This window comes from Myxocyprinus asiaticus, chromosome 24 (assembly GCF_019703515.2).
Source record: "Myxocyprinus asiaticus isolate MX2 ecotype Aquarium Trade chromosome 24, UBuf_Myxa_2, whole genome shotgun sequence".
NCBI classification, from domain to species: Eukaryota; Metazoa; Chordata; class Actinopteri; order Cypriniformes; family Catostomidae; genus Myxocyprinus; species Myxocyprinus asiaticus.
In genome coordinates, this window is record NC_059367.1 from 11,806,171 (window position 1) to 11,822,408 (window position 16,238).

At 37.9% G+C, this 16,238-nt stretch overlaps 2 protein-coding genes across 2 annotated transcripts; both read left to right on the forward strand.

Moving 5' to 3' along the window:
• Window positions 1-151: 151 nt before the first annotated feature.
• gclm (glutamate-cysteine ligase, modifier subunit) lies at window positions 152-7,870 on the forward strand. Its single transcript, XM_051653847.1, has 7 exons — window positions 152-459; window positions 2,227-2,292; window positions 3,051-3,135; window positions 3,217-3,273; window positions 3,557-3,759; window positions 6,315-6,429; window positions 6,524-7,870. Exons 1-7 carry the CDS (start codon window positions 337-339, stop codon window positions 6,694-6,696), a joined length of 822 nt encoding a protein of 273 aa, XP_051509807.1. The 5' UTR covers window positions 152-336; the 3' UTR covers window positions 6,697-7,870.
• Window positions 7,871-8,195: 325 nt separating this feature from the next.
• Window positions 8,196-16,188, forward strand: LOC127414845 (serine-rich adhesin for platelets-like). Its single transcript, XM_051653186.1, has 7 exons — window positions 8,196-8,276; window positions 11,164-13,478; window positions 13,826-13,964; window positions 14,142-14,237; window positions 15,002-15,166; window positions 15,419-15,528; window positions 15,674-16,188. Exons 1-7 carry the CDS (start codon window positions 8,202-8,204, stop codon window positions 15,780-15,782), a joined length of 3,009 nt encoding a protein of 1,002 aa, XP_051509146.1. The 5' UTR covers window positions 8,196-8,201; the 3' UTR covers window positions 15,783-16,188.
• Window positions 16,189-16,238: the final 50 nt, after the last annotated feature.

The following is a 16,238-nucleotide window of genomic DNA, read 5'->3' on the forward strand; positions in this document are numbered from 1 at the left end:
ACCTCACAAATAACAACCGCATTCCATATAATAGCTCTTGCTGTGTCATGATGACAAAGCATAGCGAAGGTAAGACGTCTCTGAAATCTGAATGACGCTTCCAGATCCACTTTGGACTGATCCTTGCCAGGTTTTCCAGCGCAATCCATCCGTATTGTCACTGTGGCCGTGCAGCTCTCACCTCCTCTATACTTGAATGAACTACAAGTGCAAAGTCATACTACACTGTTTAGTGTATTATTGAAAGAGAGAGAGAAACACTGTCCCAGAGGGCATTTTACGGTTAATAGTTACATACAGACATCACTTATTTTCAGTCGCCGATTTTAAGGAGCAATGGAGTCTCATGTAAACGCGAAACGGCTTTTTAATCACGCGCATACCCTAAAGCTTCACACGGGGAATTTAGTGAACCGCAGTCGACTTAAGAAGAAATGTCCGTCTTCGCCTAGTGAGGAGGTAAATGACATGGCATTGCAGTGTTCATAGTTCGTTTTGGTCCACCCTGACACCACGGGTCAGACGGGTTTTCCAGAGTGATTTTGTTCGACATCTGTGTTTAGCCACTATATTTGTATTTATAAGGTCCTCCGTTAGTGTTGTTCATCTTAGCGAATCGGCTCCTTCGAACAGTTAATTTCCACGAGCCATTTTTTTTAAAAAGCGATTCACTGATTCGTTTTACGTGTTCTTTTATTATTATTAATATTTGTTTAGATACTGCTTTTATCACTGTTTTCTAAATTAGGTTTATATAAATACGGGTATTTTAGTTGTATCTGTTGTTTTTAGTGTTAATGTTGTGTATTTTGTGTTCCGGTTTGATTCTTATCTGCGCGAAAATAAATTGTGTCAAATGTTGCGTTTTTATGGTTCCAGTATTATATCACCCACCTTAGCGTACACATTTCGCCCAAATTTCTTATTCTTATTCTAGTGGTTTACGAACCGGTTCGACCGAATCATAAAAAAGAACCAGCTCACAAGAACGATTCGTTGGTGAATCGAATATCCCTATCCGTTATCCATCTGCTTCCCTTGATGACGTGACTGACTGGTTTGGCTCATGTTGCCCATGGCATGCCAGTTTATATTAAATGTGGCTTAAACAGTTTCTATGCATCACACTGTTGTTGCATATACTTTCAACTGATCATGCTTTTGTTATATATATTTTACTGTGGTGTCTACAGTAAATATCATGCCTTTTGGGGGGATTATTCACATGACACAAGCCTCAATTGTAGTTGTGCATACAAGCAATGTTTGGATTACTTAAGATAGTGCTGTTAGGGCAGGTGTTGTACAGTATCGTGACATGACAAACTGGAGTGAATGATGATGCAATGTCACGCTGATGCAGATTTTCAATACAATACCCACTGCATATCTTGTAATCTTAGGAGATGATTGACAAATGACTGTGGACTTTAATATTAGTCAAAACCATCAATAATAAGGTTTAACCTTCCTTCAAACCTGTTGGAGAGGATTAGTTGTTATGTTTAAACATGTATAATGATTCAAGAATATAACCGGTAAAGTTCTTGATGCAATAAACAGGTATGACTGCACGTTCTTATTTTCTTCGATTACAAACAAAGTAATGGCCAAATCTCAGCAGATAGTTCTGCAATTGTTAATAGTAAAATACATGTCTTTTCTCGAATATAGTGAAATGATTAAGGAATAGATGTTGGCAAGATTTTTTTATTTTTATTTTTTTTATCCCCTTTTCTCCCAATTTGGTATGCCCAATTTCCACTACTTAGTAGGTCTTTGTGGTGGCGCGGTTATTAACCTCAATCCGGGTGGCGGAGGACAAGTCTCAGTTGCCTCCGCTTCTGAGACCGTCAGTCCGCGCATCTTATCACGTGGCTCGTTGTGCATGACACCATGGAGACTCCCAGCATGTGGAGGCTCATGCTATTCTCCATGATCCATGCACATCTTACCACACGCCCCATTGAGAGCGAGAACCACTAATCGCGACCACGAGGAGGTTACCCCATGTGACTCTACCCTTCTTAGCAACCGGGCCAATTTGGTTGCTTAGAAGACCTGGCTGGATTCACTCAGCACACCCTGGATTTGAACTCGCAACTCCAGGGGTGGTAGTCAGCGTCAATACTCGCTGAGCAACCCAGGCCCCCAGATGTTGGCAAGATTTTGGTTGTAGCCTGTCTGTTAACTTGTTTTAAAATGTTGTCTGATTCAAAACCCCAGCTTCAAGACTGCATCCGAGGCACACTGAGCGAGTTCTTTGCTTCAGTGCCGTCAACACTTGACTCGGTAAGACTTTTCATGATACTCAGTATGAAAGTGATAAAAAGGAAACTAAAGAATTGCCATCCCAACTAGAGTCCAGCAAATAAGGTTACTACATTTAAATTATTGGGATGGAAACCATTTTTGTAGCTCTTTAAATGCAAGTGAGATTTTTTTTATATATATTTTGTTGGTTTTACATATGTTTTATCTGTCCAGCTACCAAAGATACTGTCTGAATATCACAGAATGTTGACATGTTAAAGATTTCAGTTTTTCCCACTCAAGATAGTTGCTGAAATTATTTCAGACCCACTGAACATAAACGTCAGACCACTGTGTGCATTGTGGTATAGGGAAACGGTTGTCTGTCAACGACAACATAAAAAGCATGTATAGGAACTGGGATGAAAAGACAGTTGTGATAGTGATCTATCATGGCATATGGGCCTCTTTGTGGCAGGCATGCCTCTGCTTGGCTTATTTTGCCATTGTCAGCAAATCTGCCCCCTGTCAGCTTATTGAGTTGAGAGTAAAGGTTTTAACATACAAAAGCTAAGGATTATTGATGCATTCCTCTCATGCAGTCCTTTAACAAGGTGTTTAATGTTTTTACAAGCAAATTAAAGTGACTGGGGAGCTTCGTAGACACCCAGTGAACAATTATCTAACTTTAATGCATTATCCAGGCTGTTACTTAATCACCAGATACTTTTTGTGAGACCATGGTTGTGCAGTTCAGTAACCATTGTTGTAAGATAACCTCTGTGTTTATTCCTCAGGAGCTTCCTGGTGTTCTGGACTGCACCATTCCAGAAAGCACAGAGGCCATCACCCCAGAGGAGAGAGAGGAATTAAAAGTGTCTGGTAAGGGTTACTAATGTTTCTGCGTTATGCTGATGAAGTGCCTATTGCATTAGTATTAAATGTGTTTATTTGTCTTTTCAGTCAAACTTTTTCTCACCGAGTCAGATTGCTCATCTATCAGAAATGCTGTGGACATGGGTAAGTCCTGCTTAAAGGGATAGTTCACCCAAAAATGAAAATTCTCTCATCATTTACTCACCCTCATGCCATCCCCAGATGTGCATGAATTTCTTTCTTTCTACTGAATAGATACACATGTTGAAAATGTATGTCATTTCGTATAAGTAGTACAGAGATAATTAGAGAGGTCTCTAAGTCAGGAAGTTTTGGAACCATTGTATACTTTTTCAACTTATATGTATATGAGTGTTAATTTGTGACCACTGGTAAATAATGTTGTTTCATTTCATGTTTTGTTCAGCTTGTCTGTCGTTAGGTGTGTCTCAGCTGGACTCTGTGATCATTGCCCCACCTCCATTCCCTGAGGGTGAGGCTCAGACGCTGACCCACCTGCAACCACTGTGGGAAGAACTGGAGGGTCTCGTGCATAGCCAGAAAATCGCTGCAATTGGCACTTCAGACTTGGACAAAACCCTTCTAGAGCAGCTCTATAACTGGGCACAGGTCTGTCAGGACAAACCTAATCATTCTTTATCACTACTATTTTCTAATATGAGTAAAGTCATCAAATCTATTAAAAAACAGAAGTACAGGAATTATATTTAGTGATTTTCTTTTTTTAAATAAATCAAAACTATATAATATTTTAGCTTCTTCAAAATAGCCACCCAAGGATTTCCCATGTATGCTGGACAATTTTTTTTTTTTTGGCTACCTTTCCTTTACTGTCCAACTCATTCATTTAAAATACATAAATAAAGAAACAATTAATTTGTTTTATTTTATTAGTTGTATATTATTTATTTATTATAAATAAATTAGTTTACTTATAGTATTATAAAGAAGTTCATGCGTAGGTACAAAACTAATTTCAATCATTTAATGTTGAAGGGTGTAATTTCCATTTCTCTAGCCCCACCTCCAACTCACGCCATTGGTTAAGTCAATGTTGTTGTGTTTAGCTGGTCGGGCCACTCAAAACAGAGCAATTTTTTAGCATCACAGAGACACAGTGTTGAAAGTTTTCGAGAAAACGAACCTACAAATGCAGGGTTCCCGCAGATCCTTAAAAAGTATTAAAATGTTTTAAACTCAGTTTTCCCAAATTTAAGGTCATAAAAAGTCTTAAATATCTTAAATGATACAACAAATGTCTTAATTATCATTTAACTTGTCTTGCAAAGGCCATGGGCGACCTTACTTGAATTACTTTTTTGATCTGTTTCCATTGCTTTGTGATTGTTCAAGAGAGAGATGGATTACATCGACACTCGTTTGCTCTTCCTTGCATTCCCGGATGTCATCCTCAAATTTTGCCACTTGAATTTCTAAACTTGCATTTAACAACCTGAATACTGAGACCTGAATTTCACAACTTGAATAATTAAAACTTGAATTTCACAACCTGTTTTTTTTTTTTTTTTTTTTTTGGGTGTATTCACACAAAATGTTTTCAAATATTTAAAATGAACAGCAAAGTTTTTTTGATAACATCAAATTACACTCTTTTTTCAAGATCATGAATTCGGAGGCTTTTTCAAATTCAAGTTCTGGTGATATAAACATGATGCCATAAACGTGGCACTATTTTCTACAACCACGCTGGAGCTTGTGAATGTTTCTTTTAATTGTTTATATTGTATATGTATATTTTAGTACATTATAATATAATAATTTGTCTGGCCCTCCCCATCAAAGGAAGGAAAGACATAGAACATTTCGTATAGGCTTCCAATTTTAAAAACTATTGACAGATTAATTGCCTTCCTTTCAACTCATCATATCATCAAAATCCAATATTGGTCAACCTATAATTTGTATTTATTTATATAATGTATATAAACCTATTTTAATGTGATATATATATGGAAAATATGTCTTAAGTATTTTAAACTTGCATAGATAAGCATTGTTAAGGCCATGTTGAATGTGTGCCTCTGCCTGTTTAAGTAAGAGTCTGCGATACATGATTTATTATGAGATTGTTTGGGTTTGTTTTGGTATGGGGATATGGTAATAATTGTATTTGTTCAGGTCTTGAAAAAGGTCTTAAAAAGTCTTTTAAAAACTCTACAGCAACCCTGAAATGACTTACTTAAAACTGTCTCTGCATATTAAAGGGATAGTTCACCCTCATGCCATACCAGATGACTTTCTTTCTTCTGCTGAACACAAACAAAGATTTTTAGAAGATTTTCAACTCTATAGGTCAATACAATGCAAGTGAATGGTGCCAGAACTTTGAAGGTCCAAAAAGCATATAAAGGCAGCTGAAAAGTAATCCATACAACTCAAGTGATTAAATTCATGTCTTCAGAAGTGATGTGATGGGTGTGGGTGAGAAACAGGTAAATATTTAAGTCCTTTTTTACTATTAATCCTCACTGCCCAGAAGGCATATGTGAAAATAATGTGAATTGCTAAAAACCAAATTGTGGAAGTGAAAGTGGAGATTTATAGTAAAAAAGGACTTAAATATTTATCTGTTTCACACCTACATGTTATATCGCTTCTGAAGATATAGATTTAACCACTGGAGTCTTATTGATTACTTTTATGCTGCCTTTATATGCTTTTTGGACCTGCATTGTGAGGACCTACAGAGCTGAAATATTCTTCTAAAAATCTTTGTTTTTGTTCAGCAGAAGAAAGAAAGTCATACACATCTGGGATGGCATGAGGGTGAGTAAATGATGAGAGAAGTTTCATGTTTGGGTGAACCATTCCTTTAAGCTGGGTTTGGAGAATGTATTTTCACTCAGGAAAAGTTACACACCAGCTTTGAGCATAAACCCTTAGATCAAAAAGTTCTTTGAGATCATGAGAAACAAATTCAGTTAAATGTGTCCAAACTTTTGACTGGTGTATTGGGTCCTACTTTAGACGAAGCACGTGTTCAAGTACATTTTTGGCTCATTTGGTTTTAAAATGTTATTTATTTAATTACTATTCATCTAACACATGATCTTAGAATCAAATCACACATAACAGAATTATTAACAATGCAATTTGAACACCAATTTTTTGATTATAGCTTTTTACTCTTTCACGATATTTAGGTGAAGCCGAGCAGTAATCAGGTGAATCTGGCCTCCTGCTGTGTGATGCCTCCAGATCTCACTGCCTTTGCTAAAGAGTTTGACATACAGTTGCTAACTCACAATGACCCCAAAGGTGTGTATTTAATACTGAGTCACTGGGCTTAATGACTGATGATGAAATAACATTAGTAACAGCTAGTAATGCCAATCTTGCTTCTTGTATGTAGAGCTAATCAGTGCAGCAGGCTTCCAGGAAGCAGTGCAGGAGAGCAGTAAGGAGCTGCAGGTGGTTGATTGGAGGCTGGAGTGGGTCTTGCGTTACTCCATCATCGTCAAGAGCAGAGGCATCATAAAATCCAAGGGCTACATCGTTCATGCTAAAAAAAGCAGCGACCATTAACACATCCTGTTTGAGGGGGTCCTGAATTTCTACCAAATTCGTTAGAGAACTGAATTAATCGGTGATGAATTTGTCACATGAAAGTGAATGAGTCATTTTTTGAATGGAAAAAAAATGGAAATTCACTTGACTCTTGAATAGTTCACACACACATAACAACCAAACAGAATGTTGATTTATACAACTTCAACTCTTTGGACTTTTTTCTCTCATAACTTTGAATATTCAGATGTCTATCTGTTCTCATAGACATATGTAAGGTGCCTCTTTTTGTCTGTTTCTCTGTTTTTGTCAGCTTGACCTCGTGTTCTTTTTTGCTTGTCCACGGTATTTATCCAAAGGGTAAAAATCAAATGTAAAACTGTTAATAGTGGGTGCTGACACTCCAGAAAAAGCAATAGAAATGCTTCAAATACCAAGTTTTTTTTTGTTTTTGTTTTTTTTTTTTTTTTTAGCTAGTTAGGTATTTAAGTACATAAATGCGCATGAGTTTTAACTAAGAGGACTATAACACCAAAAAAGCCCTCATTTTCAGATTTATAGAAGAGATACAGCTGTATTGCCCTAATGGTTTTGGTGAAAAACTTTGAACGCATTTTATTTAAAAATGTTTTGACAAGAATGGGTTTTTACAAACAGTGTGCCACAAAATTGTAAATTTTTTACTTTAAATTTTAAGTTCTGCTTGCGTTTTAAGTTTGTGTAACATGTTGACTGATGCTTTGCTTAGAATGATCAGTAGATGCTTTGTTACTTGTCAGTAGAAAATTCAATCTCTTTTGCATCCCTGTGTAAGCTAAATGCTTTGCTTATCTAAGATAAAAGAAATATTCAAATGAGTAACTGTAGTGGGATGCTGTTAGCATGTATGGCACGAACAGCATTAATTAGTTGTAAATAAAACACTGGAAAATTCCACACTTGAAAGAAACACAAATTTAGTACCAATATCTAGCAAATTTTCAGAATATATATATATATATATATACACATATATATATATACATATATATACACACATATATCTGTGTTATTTATACATCAGAAAGACGATTCCTGTCGGGTCCAAATCGAAAAAGAAAGAATTTTCATGTACTGTTCATGTAATTACTATTTCCTAATCCCATATTGTGTTATACATATTTAAACTTAAGAATAGAAAATGAACCATGAACTGGCATTGTGTTGTCTCATTCATTTCAAATACTTGTGTCCTCCTGAGACCCAGCAAAAATCTAACTTTTGGCTTTTAGATAATTTTTAGTATTGTATTTGGTATACAAACATTTTAATGTTTAGAAATACATAATATATTACTATTGAATGATCTCGAGTGTGTTAAGATAACAGTTACTATTAAAACCTGCAGAATCCATATCATTTCTTGTAACTCACCATAAGCACAGATCTGCTCATCTGTGTTTTCATGCATCTATTACTCTTGCCTGAGCGGTTAGAACTTACGTCACCCAGGCGGAAGTACACTGAGCGTCCTCAGTGACAAGATGGTGGCCACCAGGAGAGGTACACGCGTGGGCTCCCCAACGAAAAATACTAGCGATGAAGCTTCTGGAGTCACGGTAAGCAGTATACTTTCCCTGCTTTAGCTACTTGGTTATTCTATTCTTCGCAAGCGGCAATGTCTCGATTTTAAATGTAGTGCTTAATGTACACGCTTGCAAGAATGAATCGCAGCATGTATCCATGCTTGGGCAGTAAAGTGTGGAGAAACTTCCTGGGATAAGAAATAATGATTAAACCTGGAAAATAATAAAAGCATGTAGGCCCGAATAGAAAAATATTGCCTTATTTTTATTTATACTGCGTGACCAATTATTAGGCAAGTGAGTATTCTGATCTTATAATTATTTCATGTACATTTTCCAACTCCAAACCATATAAACTCGAATGCTTATTGGATTCAATCATTTTCAGGTGGTATGTATTTGTGATGTGGGAGGGTGTGGCGAAAGTGACTTAACACCTTATATCAGGGTGTGCATAATTATTAGGCAGCTTCATTAATAGTCAACTGGGGCGCAAAAAAAACGCATGGAGAAGAAAAGGTGCAAATAACTGCAAAAGACTAGAGAAGAATTAAACGTGAAGCTACCAGGAACCCATTATCCTCCAATGCTACCATATTCCAGAACTGCAACCTACCTGGAGTGTCCAGAAGTACAAGGTGTCAAGTGCTCAGAGACATGGCCACGGTCAAGAAGGCTGAAACACGACAACCACTGAATATATTCACAAGTTGAAGCATCAAGATTGGGCAAAGAAATACATGAAGACAGATTTTTCAAAGGTTTTATGGACCGATGAGAGTGATCTTGATGGACTAGATGGATGGGCCCGTGGCTGGATCACTAATGGACACAGGGCACCACTTCGAGTCAGGTGCCAACAAGGTGGAGGAGGGGTGCTGGTATGGGCTGCTATCATTAAGGATGAGGTAGTTGGACCTTTTCGAGTTGAAGATGGACTGAAACTAAACTCTCAAACCTACTGCCAGTTTCTGGAAAGTACTGTCTTCAAGCAGTGGTACAGGAAGAAGTCCTCAGCATTCAAGAAGGCCACGATCTTTATGCAGGACAATGCTCCATCACATGCATCCAAGTACTCCACTGCTTGGCTAGCCAGCAAGGGCCTCAAAGACTTGGCCCCCTTCCTCACCTGACTTAAATCCTACTGAGAACTTGTGGGCCCTTCTTAAACGTGAGATTTACAGTGAGGGAAGACAATACACCTCTTTGAACAGCATTTGGGAGGCTGTGGTTACTGCTTCAGCGAAAGTTGATCGTGAACAGATCAAGAAACTGACAGACTCTATGGATGGAAGGCTCATGGCAGTTATTGAAAAAGGTGGCTCTTTTTGGTCACTGAATATTTTTGAAAGGCCAAAAATGTTATTTAATTGTCATTTTGTGTTACTTATTTGTTGCGCCTACTCTAAAAATTGAGAATGAACAATTGAGTTGGGAGAAATTATTTTTGTAATTTAGTTGCCTAATAATTGTGCACACTTACATATTCCCCTGAGAAAGACAAAACTCACTTTTTCTTTGTTAAACATTCAGGTTTGAGGTTCAATAACATTTTGGATTGACTGAGAGCATTGTGTTTGTTCAACAATAAAATTAATCCTGAGGAATACAATTTGCCTAATAATTGGGCATGCAGTGTAGTGTCGCCTGTTTTGTATTCTGCTTCCTCGACTTGTCTGTTCCAAACCAAAAAAAAATAAATAAAAAAATGCAAGACTAAACTGTAGTTTTGAGCTGCTAAAAAGATATCATTGGATCTGCATTTTGTCAACGTGTGATATGTAGTGTTTATAGTCTTTCCAATTACAGAGCTTATGTCTGAATATATTAATGCATAAAATTATGAATCTGAAATGTAGCTGAATCTCACGAAGCCTGTTTAGAAACATATTTCAGCCTAAAGAGAAAAAAATCGATTATTTTCCATGAACATACCACCCATATTTATATTTTTGTTATTTTCATAACTTTAAAACACTTGGCATTTTAGTAAAGTATTTATACCTCACGATAACTAATTAAAAACAGTATTGATATATTTGTAAAGTATTAGATCATGATAGTATTTGTACTGCCTTTTTTAATGCTGTTTTTAATTTCTAAATGTGCCCGGAGTCTGGACAGGATCATTTTCATTGCTGAATTACAGTAATGATAATTGCAAACAAATGCAAAAGTGAAACATCCACACACATTGTTATTAAGAATTTGAAGGGGAAATGTGCTTAGTTATCATGAATTAGCACTATATTTTTATAGTCCTTTTAATAGACTTGATAGATAGCAAAATTTATATTAAAGATTTCTGTTTTCTTTTGATTTTGGGGTGAAATAAGGCTTGGCCCTGGACATGTACTTCAAGTGATTCACTCACATCTACATCTATTAAAGTGGTTGGCAAACCTTTTTGACATGAAGTGCAGATTTACATTTTCTTTGTTAATCACTGTGCTACTGTGGACTTTAGTAATCATCAGAAAAACACTACCTAATTGGTCAGACAAACTATAGGTTAGCCAGCCTTAACCCCTAACCCTAACAAATCAGGTAGCGCCAGCATAGCCAATGCAAAGCAGACACGTTTACCTGTGTGCGGTATCGTCGGCTTGTGATGCCTGAATGGTTTGTGTACACATAACTAAATTAAACATGTTGTGTGATTTTTGAGGAAGGATTGCATTAAGAGGTAGATAGCCGTGCAAGTGCGAGGGACTTCATATAAATAAAATACTTACTACTCTCTCTTGCAGCTGCTCGTGTGCCAGTGATTATCCCACCATGCCATAAGTTGCGACACTGATCTATAATGTATTAGTTTTGTATCTCAAATCAATTGCCATAAGTCACACTTGTGTTTAAAAACATGAATGCTAATAATGATAAATCCTGACATGATTTGATACAAATATTTTTCTCACAGGAGCCCACTCCTTCAACCAGAAGAACACGACGAAGAACTATAATAAAGGAGACACAGTCGCAGTCGGAACTCACTAGTGACTCTCAGCCAGATAAGCCAAAAGATGATAGTGCTGCCCCTTCCTTACGAGCAAGTCCACGTAAGAGAGAAACTAGAAGATCCAGGCGTCTTCCTGCAAATAAAAAACAGCCTGACTCTACCCATGAAGCTGATGTCTCGGAATCAGAATCCTGTTGCTCTGCAGTTTCAGATGTGCATGCGACACCTAGAACTCGTAGAAGAACTGCGGTGCGGGAGAAACCTAAAGGCACAACACAGGATGAAGCATCTGATGCTGAATCCTGCTTATCTTCAGTTTCTGCGACCCGTTCACCCAGAGCCCGACGTAGCCTGAAGAAACGAGCTCAGACTGCAGCAGCCTCTAATGCTGCAAAGGGTGATGATGCCAGGGATCTGTCAGGGGCAGAGTCTTGTAGCTCTGTTGTGTCTTTCACTAAAGTTCTGGACACTCGTAGAATAACCAGGAGCCACAGAAAAACTGTGGTTGCCACCACAGAAGCAGACCTGTCAGAACAAGAGTCGTGCTCGTCTAGTGTTTCCGCCCTTCGGGGCTCAGTGGTTCGCAGGTCCACACGAAACCAGAAGGTAAAACAAACTGAACCAATCCCTTTGAACTTGGAAGATACCACAGACACCCCTTCCTCTCCAAGGTCCAGCAGATCAAGAGACCGTAGACGCAAGGCAAAGTCAGGAGTTGAAGACGTATATAGCTCTGAAGGATGCAAATCTGGTCCTAGCAGGAGTCCTTGGAGATCCACCAGGCGTCAAGCCAAACTGAACACTTTGGTTGGCGAGTCCGATTCAGAATCGGTAGCTACTGATGTATGCACCTCTCAAGGTAGTCCAAGCTCTTTAAGAGGATGGGGAACTCCTTCTAGTAGCCGAACTGGCTCTGCCAGTAGTAACCGGGCTGTTCCTGTAACCAGGACAAGAAGCAAAGCAAGAGATACCTCTGATTTGAGCATTACCGTAACAAAATTTGCTGCCATGCCTGAGAAAAAACAAGAGGGCAAAGAGCATGAGCCAATACCTCCCCATCCTGAAAGTCTTCCAGTACCAAAAGATGAGAAAGTTGAGGACACAGTGGAACAGTTGGACAGCACCATAACCATGGACACCAGTAAAGCCCAGGAGAGCACCATGATTGAGGGCACATTTGGAGATCTCACTCTATTTCTCGAGCAGGATGAGCCAGTCGAAAGTAGTGCGGGTGCAGAAGTCGAAATGCTGGAACCTCCGAGCATGCAAGAGACTGAGTGTCAAGTTAGAGGCGTGACTGTGTTTGAAACTGCAGACCTGGTGGAGGACTGTGGGACAGAAACACAGGTGCATCAAGAAGCCATGGCTGAAGTGGATTTTCAAGTAACTGAGGATAGAGCAGACACTGGAGATGTTGCCATGGAAAATGAGCCAGAGTTTGTGGAAGCAAACCATGCTTTTGAAGATCAGGCATGTTCTGAGTCTGCCAAAACTGCCAACCTTGTGGAGGACTGTGGGACTGAAACACAGAAGCATCAAGATGAAACCGTGGCTGAAGTTGGCATTACAGTAACTGAGGATAAAGTAGAGACAGGAAATTTTGCAGTGGAAGAAAATGAGCCAGAGTTTGTAGAAGCAAACCATGCTGTTGACGATGATGCATGTTCTGAGCCTCCTAGGGAGCATACAGTAGGTGCCACCTCAGAGGATCCTGTACCAGCTATGGATGAGAACATTATGATAGATATTGAGGAACTTGAAATTGTTGACTGTAAGAAAGGCGTTGTAGTTATCAATGATCCTAGTGACACCGTTAAGGCAACTGTGGACGAAGCTTCTATAACATTTACTGATGTGGAAGGCCCCTCGTCAAGCTCGATTACTCAAGCTGATTTGCCTACTGCAGAAGAACCATTTAGGAAAGCTCCTCCACAGATAGGAATGATCAGTTTACTAGACAACAGCGAGGATGAGGAGAGTGCTGATGAAGGTCTATCAGCAGATGAAGAGGAGGAGGATCAATCACAGAAAGCTGAAAACATGCAGAGTGTAGAAGAATCAATGTACTCTTATGGAAATCAGATGTCAGTAGAAGCAGAGGCTCACAGTAATGGATTGTTTGTCATAGACACTAGGCCCGGACTACGGCCTGAGGGAAAGTACTATGTTGATGCAAAGCAAACAGAGGAAGAGGATGAGGAGGATTTTGTTGACGAGGAAGGCGATGAAGACGAAGACAAAGATTCAAAAGTGCTTTTTTCATCCAAAAAGCCACTGTAAGTGAATTTTACTGTCCCTGTTATACTGGTGCTATTTATTTAGTCTAAACATTGTTTGGTTGAGCTCCTCAACCAGCATAGCGACATTGGTTGAGTCAATGGTGTGATTTTGGGGCAGGACCATCTGTTTTCCGACCAGTGGAAGACGGGGTGTCATAGAAATCAAACATGACTTTTTTTTTCCATTTGGTGATACCAGTTTTTCCCACACATTTTTTCTAGCAATTTTTTTTTTATGGTTGCGCTAGTTTTTTTTAATGCAGATATTGCACAATTCACTTTTACATTTTTCTTGCAGTTTGAAAACATTTAGTCAACACTGGTTTTGTCTCTCTGTCTCTCAGGACACAATTATCCAGTTCCATTGATACAGGTCTGAAAATGAAGGAACTTGGTGGTTTGTACATCAGTTTTGATGGCAGCAAGCCAAAGAGTCTTTCCAACAGTTTGAAAATGCAGAAGAAGCAGAACAATCAGGATGAGGTAATGTTATCGATTTTTATAATTTATTGTTCTAGGTGAAATAATGGTCAAGTTGCATATCTGAGGAAAACGTACTCTGTAATGAAACATGAGATGCTGCATTGGACACTTTAAACATTTCTTTCAACTGTTAATGCTCAGTTAATCTGAAGTTAATTAAAAACATTTATTTTGTAGTTGCTGAAGAAGAGTGTTATTGTTCCGGATTTGGAGAAGAAAGATGCTGTACCACCTTACAAGGAATCAAAGCATGCTGCTAAACTCAAGCGCAAGGTTTTAAAGCATTTTAACTCATTAGGGCCCAAGCACTGAATGTGTGGAGGCCCGGTTGACATCTCTGTAGCACCCTCATTTTCATCTACAGTTACTAAAATTGGTACATGTATAGTTCTCATCAAGCCGGACAACTTTTCATAATTATAGTTATTAGCTCTGCCAAACAGGAAGTCAGACATTTTTGATTTTTTAAATATTGCAGTCTCTGAACTTTTAAAATACTCCTCCTAGGGGATTCATGAGACTGTCACCACATTTAGACAGTATTATGCCAAGACACTGAAGATGCTAAATTGTGAACAGGTTTTTGATATATCGAACGGTGTTGCCATGGTGAGGCATTAAATGAATGATGAAAAATAGGAAACAGGAAGTGTGTCATATCTTGTGTGTGATTTAGATCAAAATTGAGATGCATGTTTAGTCTTGGGGGCTAATCACATGGATGTGACTATTTTGGGTCACAGTCATAGTGCCACCACCTGGCAGCAGGAAGAGTGGCTCTTACAACAGACTTTAAAATAGGCCTCTTATATTTACCCAAATTGCTTAATTGTTTAGAATAATGCCAAATGCATTTCCACCTTGCATTGTTTTCTGAAAGCCACCGGGTGGCAATGGAACATTATGTATATTTTTTTATTTTTGAAATAGTATTACACAGAATTTTGATATGTAGTTTTCAGGCTTTTGGGTCTGGGTTCTAAAAATTGCATTTTGGGAACATTTATTAATCTTATTTATATAAATGTCATATTCAGTTGGAAAGAGAAAAGACCGCTGGTGATGGCTGGTTCAACATGAAAGCCCCTGAATTAACAGAAGAGCTCAAAAATGACCTGAAGGCATTGAAGATGCGCTCGGCCATGGACCCCAAGCGCTTCTACAAGAAGAACGACAGAGATGGATTTCCTAAGTACTTTCAGGTGAGTGGGAAGTCTTTATCAGCAATAATTCCTTAAACAGTACTATACAAAGTCTAATGACTTTTTTTCAGAAAGCTATTGATTTGAAGAAAAAAAAAAAACTGAATACAACAAATTGTAAATGGTAGCATTATAAAACCCCATAAAGGTAGATAAATGCTTTGCAATTAACCACAGCCATACATGTTCAAAGAAAGCAGACAATTGCATATTATTCCAGTCTTTTCAGTAAAGTTTCACTCTTTGTTTCAGGTTGGCACAGTGGTTGACAGCCCAGTGGACTTTTATAATTCCCGAATCCCCAAGAAACAAAGGAAAAGGACCATTGTGGAGGAGCTGCTTGCTGATGCAGAGTTTAGAAGGTAAGCTCATGAAACTTTTTGGAGTAAAACATGTTGAATTATTTGTATTTATGACAGTGGGCTTTAATTATTGACTGTTGAATTGTTTCATCACAGTAGTTTTAAATTGTCATTCTAAAACACTTTTTTTTCCCCCTCTTTTCAGCTATAACAAAAAGAAATATCAGGAGATCATGACAGAAAAAGCAGCACATGCTGCTGGCAAGATGCACAAAAAGAAGCATATTTTCCATAAAAAGAAAATGAATAAATAATTTAGTATGGTAAATGACATTTTCCTTCTGTTTGTGATATTTTTAAACAGGAATTTCACTCTAGTAAATATAAGGCTTTTAGTTTATATATGGCTTATATTTCTTTGCAACCAATGTAAATTCAGTGCTTGCGTAATTCTAAAATGTTAGTGGATTATTGAAAGTGATGTTTTTTGGCATGCAAAAGGATTCTTCAAAACATTAATTTTTACAAAATTTGTACAGAGAAAAACACTGAATTTACGCTTTTCAAACGTTTTTCATTGAAAAGAAAAAAGTATCCTGTGGAAAAAGTGTGGATGGATAATAATTTGATTGAGAAAACGATTAATTACAAACAGTCATTATGTCTGACGTGGCTTATCTTTGTGGCTTTGTGGATTAACAATAAATCAAGTCAAACAAATTTGTGCTTTGTTTTTCTTCTCTTTACAAATACTGTTACTGGACTATCAT